This window comes from Miscanthus floridulus, chromosome 15, assembly GCF_019320115.1.
Source record: "Miscanthus floridulus cultivar M001 chromosome 15, ASM1932011v1, whole genome shotgun sequence".
NCBI classification, from domain to species: domain Eukaryota; kingdom Viridiplantae; phylum Streptophyta; class Magnoliopsida; order Poales; family Poaceae; genus Miscanthus; species Miscanthus floridulus.
Window position 1 is genome coordinate 87,057,642 of NC_089594.1, and position 13,829 is coordinate 87,071,470.

General features: G+C 42.2%; 1 protein-coding gene and 1 long non-coding RNA gene across 15 annotated transcripts; one reads left to right on the plus strand and one right to left on the minus strand.

Annotated features, from left to right (window-relative positions):
* Positions 1-2,122: 2,122 nt before the first annotated feature.
* LOC136508132 (uncharacterized) lies at positions 2,123-4,213 on the plus strand. Of its 3 annotated transcripts, none has more exons than XR_010771886.1 (4): positions 2,123-2,192; positions 2,999-3,257; positions 3,646-3,752; positions 3,929-4,213. It is a non-coding gene; the product is annotated as an uncharacterized lncRNA (long non-coding RNA). The 3 variants fall into 3 exon arrangements; XR_010771885.1 differs by lacking the exon at positions 2,123-2,192 and adding an exon at positions 2,225-2,776; XR_010771887.1 differs by lacking the exon at positions 2,123-2,192 and adding an exon at positions 2,225-2,776 and having other exon boundaries at positions 3,083-3,257.
* Positions 4,214-5,509: 1,296 nt separating this feature from the next.
* On the minus strand, positions 5,510-13,100 carry LOC136508131 (protein GAMETOPHYTE DEFECTIVE 1-like). 12 transcript variants are annotated; one of them, XR_010771878.1, is made up of 5 exons: positions 12,321-13,100; positions 12,016-12,173; positions 10,466-11,724; positions 9,772-10,066; positions 5,510-7,639 (listed from the first exon to the last, which is right to left on the minus strand). XR_010771878.1 is itself a non-coding variant. In XM_066502759.1 (5 exons), exons 1-5 carry the CDS (start codon positions 12,957-12,959, stop codon positions 7,562-7,564), a joined length of 2,175 nt encoding a protein of 724 aa, XP_066358856.1. In that variant the 5' UTR covers positions 12,960-13,100; the 3' UTR covers positions 5,510-7,561. The 12 variants fall into 12 exon arrangements, 3 of the variants coding, with proteins under 3 accessions (XP_066358856.1, XP_066358857.1, XP_066358854.1); XR_010771877.1 differs by having other exon boundaries at positions 8,389-10,066; XR_010771883.1 differs by having other exon boundaries at positions 5,510-5,719; positions 7,064-10,066.
* Positions 13,101-13,829: the final 729 nt, after the last annotated feature.

Consider the following 13,829-nt stretch of genomic DNA (forward strand, 5'->3'; position numbering starts at 1 on the left):
GCTCTGCTGATTTCGACCACTCCTTCGCCATGACTCCGCCTTTCTTCTAGGCAGTCTCTCTTCGCCATTAGTCTATCCTTACTAAGGGGGCGGATGCGGTGGTGAGGGGGTTGGCGATGATTTTCGGAGGAATAGGGTTTCGGCAAGAGGAAGAAGAAGGTTGCGGCAGGCGAATGACAATGGGGAACGGTATGAGTAACTTACCAGATCTACATTATAAATAACAAAGAGCTCCGTTGTTTCGTCCGCCCAAGATTATTGGGAGACGTGCGCACGCGCCGCAGATGGTTGTTCACACAACCTCGAGATCTACGCCAATAAACGCGCCCCTTCGTTACCAGTGTACGCGCCTCTTCGTTGATAGTGTAAGAGGGCCCACACTGACGCACCTCTATACAGGTGCCAAGCGACTGTTTGCTAGAAAAGAGTAAGAAGACAGAATGATGTACTATACCCATCTGCTTTTTTGACTAGACATGTCAGACTGAACTTGGCAGAGAAAGGAGATAAATAAATACACGAAATAAATACATCAATGGCGTTCGTATTTTCGATGTTTGTTTTGTGTTCAAGGATGGATCAGACTCCTACAATGCTCGGGGACCGCCCAGACCACTGCCGTGCTCAGGGACTGCCCAGACCACTACCGTGCTTGTGGACTGCCAAGACCACTACCGTGCTCAGGGATTGCTCCGACCACTACCGTGCTCGGGGACTGCTCCGACAACTGATGTGCTCGGGGACTGTCCCGACCACTGCTCGGAGAATGGTTCTCCTCGGCTACATGTGAGTTGTACTCACATACAGTTGAGAGACATTTATTTAGACCTTGCTACAAGGTTCATACATCGCCTTCTAGCAAGCTTAGGGACTACATCGGTACGATGCACCTGCCGGTGCATCTTGTATCGCCTGTACAACGATTGGATTTTTAACTTCGGTGGAAATTCTTTTTTAGACCCTGGCACCACGTGCCTACGTCACCTACTACCAGGCTCGGGGACTAAGTGGGCACACTTCACCTTGCTGTGAATGTGTTTTAATTGACCCCTGTGCTTTGAATGATTGTAAGGATTATCAATGTGCTCGGGGACTGTCCCGACCACTGCTCGGAGAATGGTTCTCCTCAGCTACATGTGAGTTGTACTCACATATAGTTGAGAGACATTTATTTAGACCTTGCTACAAGGTTCATACATCGCCTTCCAGCAAGCTCGGGGACTACGTCGGTACGATGCACCTACCGGTGCATCTTGTTTTTGTTTGTACGACAATTGGGTTCTCAACTTAACTGGGAATTCTTTTTAGACCCTGGCACCACGTGCCTACGTCACCTACTACCAGGCTCGGGGACTAAGTGGGCACACTTCACCTTGCGGTGAATGTGTTGTTTTTTTACCCCTACACCTCTGACGATTCAAGGACGCTATGCTTCAAGACCACTTACATTTCTTTCCAGAAATACAAGTGGGCACACTTCTCAGGACGGAAATCTTTTTCTGTTTTAAGAGCACCATACATTCTTTGGACAACTTACTTCTCCGGCGATGACGGTGGTCAGAAATGTCAAGAACTCAAGCCTTACTTGTCGGAGAAGGTTAAAATGGCGTGTCTCAGCATAATACATGGTGCTCGGGACTAGCTGTGGGGGTATTAACCCCTATACCCTTACGGCTAAGCTTGGGCCGGCCCGGATCGATGGGTCCGGTCCACCCGAAAGATGACGTGCGGCCCAGCCAACCTGATCGGAGTCCCGCACAAGGAGTCAAGGCAGATTTGGCGATCAAGCAGGATCCTGGTCGGTTAGAATAGGAATCCTTATCCGGCCACATATGGCAATTGTAACTGACTAGGATTGGTTTCCAGATCTGTAACCCTGCCCTCCGGACTATATAAGGCGGGCAGGGGATCCCTCTAAAAAATATCTCTTATTGACATACAGCAATACAAATCAGACGCAGGACGTAGGTGTTACGCCTTCTTGGCGGCCGAACCTGGATAAAACCTCGTGTCTGTCTTACGTCACCGTCTTGTTTGTGGCTTGCGTATCTGTCTGCCGATAATCTACTACCTTGGGCATACCCCTAGATAGACTGCCGACCATATTTCGTCGACACTGCTGCTCTAGGGTTTTGTTGTTGCCCCGATTTGTGAGCCAATCATGGAATTTGCAGCATGTGCGCACTGCAGAGGTAAGATTTCTGCATGAACTATCATGTTCAGTGTGAGGCAATCATGGAATTTGCAGCATGTGCGCACTGCAGAGATAAGATTTCATACATTATTAGTATATCAATATAAAAACGGGCCTTGCTTTTTGTTACTATAAGCTGGGGATGACCATGTATTGCCTCAACTATTTGGAAAATAAGATGCATATTTGACTGCATCAAGCGGTACAGCCTTCCATGTACGGCATATACACTCATTATAGTAGATATCATTGAAATTATTGTGCTTAAAGTGATCTGATACTGATTACAGCTCGCATCTTTTTGCCATAAAGACCCATACATAACATTTACATTTTCAGTACCCCTCTTTGCTTACATGGTTGTATTCTTTGCAGAATACATGTTTCTTTCTTAGCAAATGTATCTAAAGTGTTCTTCGTTTTTTTAGTTTGATATATTCAGACATGCTGCAGTTCTTATGGTGAATTATGTTGATGAAATTCGAACAAAGATTTTTAAGTTGGACTACCTGAATATTGGAGGTGGTTTGGGAATAGATTAACATCATACCATTACTAACACCTATGGATCTCATCAACACTGTAAGCTCACCATCCTTACCCATATACACTCATTAGTAGATATCATTTCAATTATTTTGCTAATCCATGTTCATTGTCTACATTATTAGGCCATATCCTACCAAATGCATCTTAGTGATTGAGTAATCTTAGCTATTACATATTCTTATCGTGTTGGAATTGATGGCCATGACATCCTTTTCATAGTTCGATAAAAAAGCCGATTTTAATTCTTTTGTGCAGACCCAGGAGTGGACGACGCACCTATTATTGTCGAGGTTTCAAAATGAATTCGATAAGAAGGTCGATTTTAGTTCTTTTGTGCAGACCCAAGAGTGCACGAGGCAGCTAATATTTTTAGAGGTTTCAAAATGAAAAGGAGCCATAGCAGCACCACCCCACAGTGCCACGGTCAAAACTGCTCTCCTACTTGCTCGCCGGTACTGGTGAAAAATGAATCTGCTCTCCATCAACGTCCGATTACAGTTCCTGCATGTTCAAGGTTTGTGAAAAGAACTTTAACATGGAATAGAGCATTTCAAAATCTAGGTAGATAGCACACTGTGTTCCTTTGTTACATATATACTCAGCTATCGGGCGTTGAGATTTGGCTTCCTCAAGAATTTTCTCCCACATCTCATAACGATAAAATTCTTTCTTAATTTTATTTCCTGGTGAAAGTAGATAGCACACTGTGTTCCTTTGTTACATATATACTCAGCTATGAGGCCATAGAGAGTGTAGGACATTTTTAGAAATATGCCTTTGAAAGAGATGAGGGAGAGTTAGGGTTTTAGTTTTATTATCTGAATGTTAGTTGAGGCATGAGCTCTCTGTGCATTCAGCTCAAAAAATATTTCTTGCTCATTTGACCTCAGTCATTTTGGTAGCAAGGACATAAGGAGCTTGATGCAGCTAGCTTGCGGGAACATGAAAATTTCACAAAGGTGAAAAATATCACGAAGATCGAACAGGGGAGATGTGAGATGGATACATGGTATTTCTCTCCTTTTCTACCAGATTACAATGACTGCCCGAAGCTGTTTTTTCTGTGAAATTGCATCAACTGCATTTGTCCATGTTTCTGCTTAGTCGTTTTGGTATTCACTCAGACACCATTAAGAAAACATACTGCCGTGATCCACCATTAGTTGTTCCTGGCTCAATTTGCAGCACAGAGATACATGGTCGTTGCGACCCTGCACCTCCGCTCCGCCGCCTCGACGCCGCAAGGGCCGTGCGCTCCACTCCGCCACTGGCTCGATCTATAGCTGCTCATCAATCCTGGTGTGTATGTAGATGTATAGTCTGTGAGTTAAATTTTTTTTGATCCAATTTCCATTTTGATGTGCTGTAATCAGAAGAGGTTTTGGTTACTATATTTTGTATGTCACAATTGTGATAGTTTACTATATTCTTATATGATAATTCAGGATGCAGGCCATTAGAATTGCAGCAGAAAATAGTTGATTGGGGAAAACTATATATTTTTATTGATAGAGTGATTTTCATGACTTATCACTGTAATCCGAAAAATGAAAGTGGTGTGGTCAACTTAGCAACAGATTATTTATTTCTGATTAGGTTTCTTCTGTAAAGGTGTCAATGCTCTGTCCTTACCTGTAGGCACGTGACCTGTTTCTTTGTTGGGATTAGCCGTGAATTCAGTTCCTGCCATTTGATTGACCCGTGATACTGATTTTTGGCATGTGTCCATTGTTCCTAAATATGTTGTGTTATTACGCACATTGTTTGGAGTCCGACCACATATATGCCAAATAGCATGTTTATCACCTAAATGTAGGTTCATGTGATGTCATTATATAGCATCGATTTAGTCACTGCAGCCATCTCCCTTGAATACTTTTTTGCCTCCAAATGGGGAGACTCAACTTGGTGGTGATTATAATATTTTGGTGGTTTAAATATCGCCGTGGTGTTAGCACGAGTTCATTTAGGGTTGATTGAGGTACAAGCGTGCTTTTTTTTTGGCAATCACAATGTGTTAAACACAGTTTGTGCCTTGTTTTTTTATTAAGCTAGGACTTATCATCTTCTTTCATGAATCATAAGTTTTATTGCTATTATTTGGTGGTAATAGACTTGAGAATAAGTAGCTCAGCATTGTGCCTAATCTCAATAAAAAACTACGAGGTTTAGATTGGTAACATGGATTGCATATTAGGATGATACGAAGGCAATGTTTGGATCTCATCCTCGTAGCAATATTTTAGACTCTAGATTGTGAATCTGGATTCTAGATAAAATTATGAGTGTTTGGATCTTATTCTCACTAGTGATTCACTACTGGAATCTCTCTTTTTTCTGTGTGTGCGAAAACCCACGGAAAAATTCGAATACCGTCAGAAAAATATTTTTCTGACGATGTACTGTCAGAAAATAACCTACAGAAATAGAATGACAGAAAAATCGACTTTTTCTATGGGTTCACCGTCAGAAATAATTTTTCTGTGGGTCTCACATGCACAGAAAAATTGTGTTCACCCAGATTAAAACTAATTTTTCTGTGTGTTAGTCCACACAGGAAAAAAGAAATAAACGCACAGAAAAACACATGTTTTTTTCTATCGGTCTAGTGAACTCATAGAAAAATTCATTTCGCCCAGATTAAAAATAATATTTCTGTGTAGCCAGCCTCACAGAAAAATCCATACAGTAATGAAGTCTACAAGCACGGCTCATAACTAATGACTATCATCATATTTCATCATACATGAATAGTATCATTTAGCCATGCATCAACATGTTACATTCAGCAATCTCGATACATATAATCAGCATGAAAGTTGTTACATATCATTGTTATTCATAACAATGGACTCAATGTTTCAATGTCATTATGCAGTTACAAAACACAATGTTATTGAAACCATATAAACAAAGCACGGCTACTGATTAACATATCTACAATCTATTCTCAAACTAAGAAATTCCCAAAGCCTCCTGCAAAAGACCATTTTTCATTAATTAGAGTAATCTTGTGAATAGGAAAAAATATTCAGAGGTAAAGAGAAAAGTAATTTCTAATAGACATTGAACTGAATTAACCATAACTCAAGATAGTGTTTAGACACTAGTCCACAAATTTCAGTAAGTTTATGAACTAGTTAATTTCAGTAAGATCTTATAGCTTAGATGATACTAGCTAATATTTGGTTTCATCAACAAAACTGAAAGACCTAATACTTTTCTCCACTAACTCTAATTAGAAAATCAGAGGCACATCATTTTGGAGATGAAATAAGAAATATGCCTATTGTCAACATCAAGAATAAATAGAAATAATGTATGTATCTCGATCGGTAGTATGTGGTGACAGCTGACAGGCAGGCAGGCCCTCTTGGGTTTTATAGACTTGAACAAACACATGCAACAGGAGGAGATGGAGACCAACATACATACATACATACATACATACACAATGAGCCATGTACAGGTGCTAGTGCTGCATCCACGGCTAGCTGCCACAACCTAACAAAAGTAAGCTGGTGCGCATACAAGCGCAGCAGCAGCTTTACTGAATTTTGGGCGTGCACTGCACAACCACAATGCAGGCAGGAATTCTCCATGTTATGCGCCAAGGAATTGGATCAATGCAGCTAGCACCAAAACCACAATGCATGTGTACGTTCTGACAATGAGAATCTCAATAGATTGTGAGCACAGCACATGAGCAACACCAACGCTGGAAATCGAAAATGATATAGTGCTCATGATTCTATCTAAATTTCTATTTTTCAAGGAGACATGAGTAAGTTGGAGATATCGCTTATACCTTTTCGGTTCCACTGATATCCTTAAAATGATACTCCCATCCCATATGCCATGTGCTGCTGTTACACCAGGACAGACACATGCTCAACTTGCAGTTGACAACATCGCAACTAAGGGAAAGGACCTACCACTACCACTCTATGTATGGGTCCAGGTTCTGGGGAGGGGATCAACATGCAAAATATTTGCCTGATTCTAGCATCCCTCATCATTCCCTAGTCAGAGTAATGTGATGCAGGACACATATGCAAAGGTAAGCAACACATGCAGTTAGTTCATTTACATCCAGATTTGGAGAAACAAAGATCATTGCAAAGGAAGCTCACCGAATGATGGTCACAATTAAATGCAAAAGCATCCTCGAAAAGACTTGGGTCCCTACAAAGTCCACCGCACTGGGACTCATATGATGAGCTTCCAAAATCAGAAGTGACATCTCCCAAGATTTTCCATGCAGTTAGTTCATTTACACCCAGGTTTCGAGAAACAAAGGTCATTGCAAAGGAAACTCACCAAATGATGATCGCAATTAAACGCAAAAGCATCCCCTGAAAAGACTTTGTCCCTACAAAGTCCACCGCACTGGCTCATATGATGAGCTTCCAAAATCAGAAGTGACATCTCGCAAGATTTTTGGTGGGGAAGGAAGAAATGGTATGATACCGCATTTGAATAATGCAGCCTACAGCAAGGCTGAGCCCCACAAGAATCAGTTTTGTTTCGAGCAACTATTGGGCACAAGTTTCCTGCTATTGACCCAGGATGCTGTTTTCAGTTGGCAATTGGTTGGTAACATCACTGGAGTGTCCTTGCACCAATCCCAGCACTCCCTGCTCCTATTGTGGCCGCAGCTTCTCGTGAATCCCTACAGTAGCCCACTCAAGAATTGCGTGTCACGTTGACATAGCCATATGCCCTGACGACTTGAAGTGGACTTAGCCAACCGACAAGATAAAGTCAAAGGGCACCATAGATCTATTGTCCTTTGACATGAGCCAAATTGCTTGTTTCTTACGACTTCCTTTTACATGCCACCTGCATCGATTTCAAGATACCAAAGCAACCGCACATTAAACCACTGACACTTCACTGCATAGAAAGAGAAAAACAAGTATTTCATAAGCCAATGCCTCTTTGTCAAGCAACACATCAACAAATCATTCATGTAAGATAATGAAAACAAGTGGGAGTGATAGGATAGCGTGCAGTTCTCCTAGATTTTCCTTTTCTACTAGGTCAACTATAAGAATAGTCACACCACTATAGCATGAGTGGTGATGCAATGATTGTTTAGTTGATGTGCACGGAGAATTTATTGACAGACTACATAGATACACAGCTATTGAAATAATTGGTATTCAAGTACAGAGAAGTTCATTTAACTCCAATAGGATGCCTAATATAAAATTGCAAATCACTATTCAAATGAAATGAAGTTAAGAATAACCAACCGGCCATTTCAAATGTAATAAGCTTTAGCTGAAGGAGGCCACATAGATGGAAGCTGATAAGACCTCGCATTCTGGTGGGATGTGTCATATGGAGGAAAGATTTTGGTCCTGCCCCAAATCTTCCTCCAGGTGCAAGTGTGGTGGGGTATGGCTATGGCTTTTTATCATGATCATGGTCTCTAGAAACTTTTCACATCAAATAGAAGCATGGTCATTTCATGGTTCATGTGCTATGCTGTAATAGCTAACTAGTTATAGTGGAATCTTATACCATTATAATAGGATATTGCTGTTTGGCCTCCAAAAATAATGCTATTAACTGTTACTGCATCCAAAATCAGGAAACAAATGCTTTTGAAAAGCCACAGCAATGCAAGCGGAGCTTACTGTACTTTATCTGCACTTATCTTCCCTTCCAATACAGTCTATCTTTAAAGAGAAAATTGTTAGTAGTTCATGTTTAATCCCTAAACTACATCCATAGAATACTAAGTACAAATGAAAGAAAACAAGAAATATGCACATCCAACTCAATCTTTCCAGAGGCATTTGAGAACAGCATAGCTGGTTCATCTTGTAGTTGATTTGCTATACTATGGCAACATGGGAGCACCATATGCTACAATGTCTGTTTACAAAAATTTATATTTGCAGGCTCCACCGTGCCAGGTACTAAAATGACATTACATTTTGTATAAAAAAAATTATATGATGAATCCAGTTTTAGTAGCCATTGCTTCATATTATTTCAAGGCAATCACTATAAAACATAACATTTTTACTGCTTCAGTATTGTTAGGTATAGAGGATATCAGGATGAGTAGGAATAACATAATGCTACTTCAGAGAGCCTACAAAGCCTAAGAATAACATAATGGCCATACATGGTGGTCACGTGCAGGTTTATTTTCAGTTAAGCAAGGAAGAAGCTGCTCCAATTGAGGTGCTATATGTAAGGTGTTTCAAGGCTAGACATGCAAACACTTTCAAATGGATTTTCTTTTAGGTACATATGCATACACCAACATTGATGATTATACACATTTGTTAGTGTAGAGCATCCTGTAATAAGGATCTAGCAACAAATGCCAACAATATCTATTTCAACAAGAATATATGAAATCATGTTTCACAGGCAGTGAAGAATTAAGTGTCAGATAGACCCATGGCAGGCTGATCAAAGGATTGAGCTAATAGTTTAATATCCTCCTAATTTCAGCGTTCAGCGTTAGCATGACAGAACACTTCATGAGCAAACATGCAGCCAAATGTTTCTGTTCCATTTACAATAAAGTCAGCAATACTTGGTAAGAATGTAACTACCTAATAAGAATCAAATTAATGCAGAATTACTAAGCCTGCTAAGTGAAAAAAGATAAATCAGATTGTTACTGCAACTTTGCACATTTGCGAAACAGTAAAACCAACACTAGTTTTCCCTAACCTATATTTCTTTTTATTTCCAGAACCATGGTACTATCAGTCAATGGTCAAACTTAAAACATATCTACTGCAATATTCACCAGATTTCATGAGCTTGTGTATTAAAGGTAGTGAGCCAGGTGAAACTGCCAGTCCCATTAGTCATTGGTCAGATCAGTATGTATCTTAATTTGTCCAAGGTTAATTTGATCAAAGTCACCAAACATGAAAGTAGGAACCAAAAGGAGAGTTTTACTGTACAAAACATGAAAGTTGAGATTTGTAGTGGCACTGGGGAAAGTTAGACCTAGGTTACATATGGATGAACCAAAAAAGAAAAATTTCCACCTTTCAGGTATGGCTCTGTTTTCCATATGACCATATGTACAATACAACTGATTGGTAAACGGATTTGCATTTCAGATCAAAACTTTAAAACGAGATTTCTTGATCTTCCCTTGTAACATAATGATTCAGGGATGGTAATTGACAGCAAACTCCTGTCAGAGTGAAATAAAACCTCATGCACGTTTGATTAGTCCTCTTACTTTGCATATTTTCTTCTTGAAACAAACGGACCGAAGGAAGCCCAAGAAAGGAAGATAAGCCGGATGGTGCGGCCTTAGTTTATGTCTTCGCTTTTCTGCAAAACCAATAATAATTTAGACTTGTCTAGAAGATAGATATAATATCAACTTATTTTTTGTTTTCAACAGAATCAAATCCTTTTCACAAGATGATCACCCCCCCCCTCCTCTCCAAAAGGAAGTTTATTTTTAATCTATAACAAAATATGTAAACGAGGCAAGGAACAAGGGGTATACTTCTGATTGCCTTTCCCTTATAAAAGAAAGATGACAGAAACCCCATTGTATCATCTCAAGAAACTAGAGAATTAACAGAGAAAAAAAAAGGTATGCAACACAAAACGGCAGTATGCACCGTAAATAAATGAAACAATTCTGAATATTAAAGAGTAGAAAGATTAGGAGTGTCCCAAATTTTGTTTTAAAAAAAGAATAGTCAAGGCATCATATCTTACCTGATCTGACTGTGGACATCCCAGCCTTACCACTTGGATAAGGAAATTTTAGAAGTACCTCATGTGTTTTAGCAATACTTTTATCCAAAGAAGCATTTAAGTCCTTAGAATTCTGTTCTTTCAGCTCATCACTTTCACAGCTTGCACCAGTGCTTCTTGTATGAATAGTTGAGCTGATCTCCTGACCATGGGACGCAGGTTCCACTGAAATAGATGTTCTTGTTTTTGTGTCAACAGATTCTGCTTCATTTTCCACAGTTTGTACTATGTTTTCATCCCTACTTTGCTCTACTTTTCCCTCCATAACTTTCGGCTGAATTATAACATCCCTGCATAATTCATGACTTGAGTGAAATGAAAGATCGGATGGTGCCTTGTCATCTACCCCACATAGGGGACACTCCAGTGGTTCCGAAGTACCTCTGCAAGCCACATTATCAGCTTGCATTCCATTAGACCTGTCTGAATCCTTGTCCTCAGGCCAAACATCAGCACCAGAAGAAATTTCATGAACCTCACTCACACCAGAGGTGCAATCAGTGTGATATTTCATATAAGACTTATCATTAGCTAGCATTTCACTAGAGTGACTTGGCCCCTGATCCTCAAGACTAGTACCAGAAAGCTCTATGCCATGGGGAAGAGCAGAACATGCTAGCTTCGCACTAGTATCAGAGGTTGAAGGAATATTGTCACCGACAACGAGTTTTGGCCTACATGATTCTATTGTATCTACTTCCATTGCATCCTGCACGAATTCAACATGCTTGGCGTTAATTTTTGGGTCAGCAAAACAACCTGTACCAGGCTGCACAAAAGGATTCACAAAAACTTTATTGTTTTCGGCCTTCTCAAGTATAGCATTCTGATAATTGAAAGATGCTGGCAAGATAGATTGGCCACAATCTGTCAGGACTTCAGTTCTGTCAACTTGTAGTGTCTCTTCTTGAGTTTCGGATGGGATTTGATCTTGATCACTAGGTTGTTCTGACAGTTTAGCAAAGACAGACATATCAGGATTGTGAGGTTTTTCATGTGAACCTTCTATTACACCACATATGGGTGAACCAGGAAGTTCATCAAGGTTGGAAGAAGGTTCCAGCTGATTTGCTCCTACTTCAGACGATACAGAATTCCAACCAATCCAATCAGCAAGCTTGAATTTTGTTGAAGTCAACTCTTCATTTGGTAATAGTCTGGCAACTCTAATTGTTTCTTTGTAGAAGTGTTTCTTCCTTATAGCCTTGAAAACAAGTGACCTGCCAATGAGAATATGGCACAAAATCGCATCACAATTCAAGCAATATTTGCTGTATTTTTAAATGGAAAGTAGGTAGCATAAATTGACAGAATGGCTGGTTCCAGGTTGCAATCAGAGAGCTGAAACTCAATAAAACAAAAGGCTGATATATTTTAACAGCAAAAGATGCTCTTTGCACAGGGGTTACTGCACGAGCCAAAACCAACCCAATCAGTAGCGTAAATTGACAGAATGGCTGGCTACCATGCATGATTTCTGAGACAAGGGGCTTGACAAAAGAATAGCTCACCTGCAGTTTGTGGACATAGCAGCTTTTGCTCGGTCAATGGGAATGCCAAGTAAATAAGCAGATAGGTTGATGACATCATAGGGGCCTCTGATCTGGGAAGCGGTATGAGCAGTGCTTGAGATGATGAGATTTTTTCCTTTAGTCCAGTCCACCAAAAGCTGAAAATAGAATGTATTATTATAGATATATAAAAGTTGTATGTACCATATGATGTCTGAAAATAGATGATTTTCTCAAGAGAGCAAGGCGTTATCACGAAGGGAAAACAATGTTGGGTCATTGGGTACGAGTAGAATAACATTGACCTTGACTTCAGCTATGAGGTTCCTCTTGGCATTGACGTCAGTAGAAATGAGTGGGGAGTAGGCAATCTCGAAATGCAGCCCCTTTTGCAGGGCAAGCTTGAGCATTGGGGGCTTGATGCGGAAGGGCAGCTTACCGTGGGAGGAGAAATCGATGGAGATGAGATCAAGGTGTTGAGCTGAGAGGGGTGCCTGACAGAGGTGATCGAATGCGGCCTGGGTGAGGGGGCGGGCTGCGACAAGGTCGTAGGTGCGGAGGAGGCGGGAGGCGGAGGGGGCGAGCGCGGAAGCGGTGGCTGCAGCGGAATCGAGGGAGAGGGTGATGCGGGTGTACTGGCGGAAGGGCTCGGAGGCGGGGGAGGCGAGGCGGCGGCGATGGAGAGCGGCGGAGGATGGGAGCGGGAGAGAGGAGAGGGGCGCGAAAGGCTCGGTGCGGCAGCGGTGGGAGTCGGCGAGGAGGCCGCGGTGGGGGTGGTCGAGAGCGACGGCGGCGTAGCCGAGCTCGAGAGCGCGCGCCGTGGCGACTAAGAGTTGGAGGCCAGAGGAGGAAGAGGAGTTGGAGTTGCCATCGCCGCCGTCACCGGAGGAGGAGAAGGAGGACGGGAGGAGGCTGAGGTCGTAGAAGAGGAGCGGCGCCGCCATCCCCGCCTTAACCAACGACTGCGGCGCGGAAAGGCCAGCCAAGGAGAAGAAGGGACGGAGGAAGAAGACGAGACGAGTAGCATGGACCCTCCTTCGGCCCAGGAGCCCATTAACAACCACTAGGAGGAAGCAGGCCAGGCCCATAATAAAAACATTAGGTGCATTTTGTTTTCGGAAAACTCTACCTGATCAACTAATACGCGAGTTCGATTTGTCACACTTATATTTGGAAAATATGATGTTTAGACTCCCCGACCCTTAACACGGTCTTCTGATTTACCTCTGCGAGCGGTTTTGAAAACAGTAATGCTTTGTCCCAGATGTTCGTCTAAACGGACTGCCTCGTTGGTGGGCCGTGATGCCCACGAGGCTTTCTTATTCGCTCTTATATCCGCCTCCCTTCAGGCACCGCAATTTCATAGCAAAATCGCCGCAGCGCCGCGACTACGCACGCTCTGCCGCGCCTCTCGCTAGCCTTCTTCTCCGCCGTCATGCCCGGCCACATCCCGCGCTACTTTCAGGCCCCGTGCCTTTGCCCCCATCCACCTCGCCCGTCACAGAAGGAGAGGCACTGGAGGCCTAAGCGCTAGGGAGGCCTGTGCCTGTGCCTGTGCCCCCATCCAGCGCGCCCCGTCATTAGGAAGGAGAGGCCTACGCACTGTGCCTAGAGTGTATGCTGGACCGTTGCTCTCAACATCCCTTTAACTCGAGCTTGTTGGCTACTGGAGTTCCCCACCACGTAGGTGTGGCCGCATGGCGACACTATGTTTCAAGTGTTTCAGACATTTCAGACTTATGTTTCAAGTATTTCATCTGAATGTTGCAAATTGATCTGGGATGTTGCATATGTTGCTATGGCTCTATACGCAT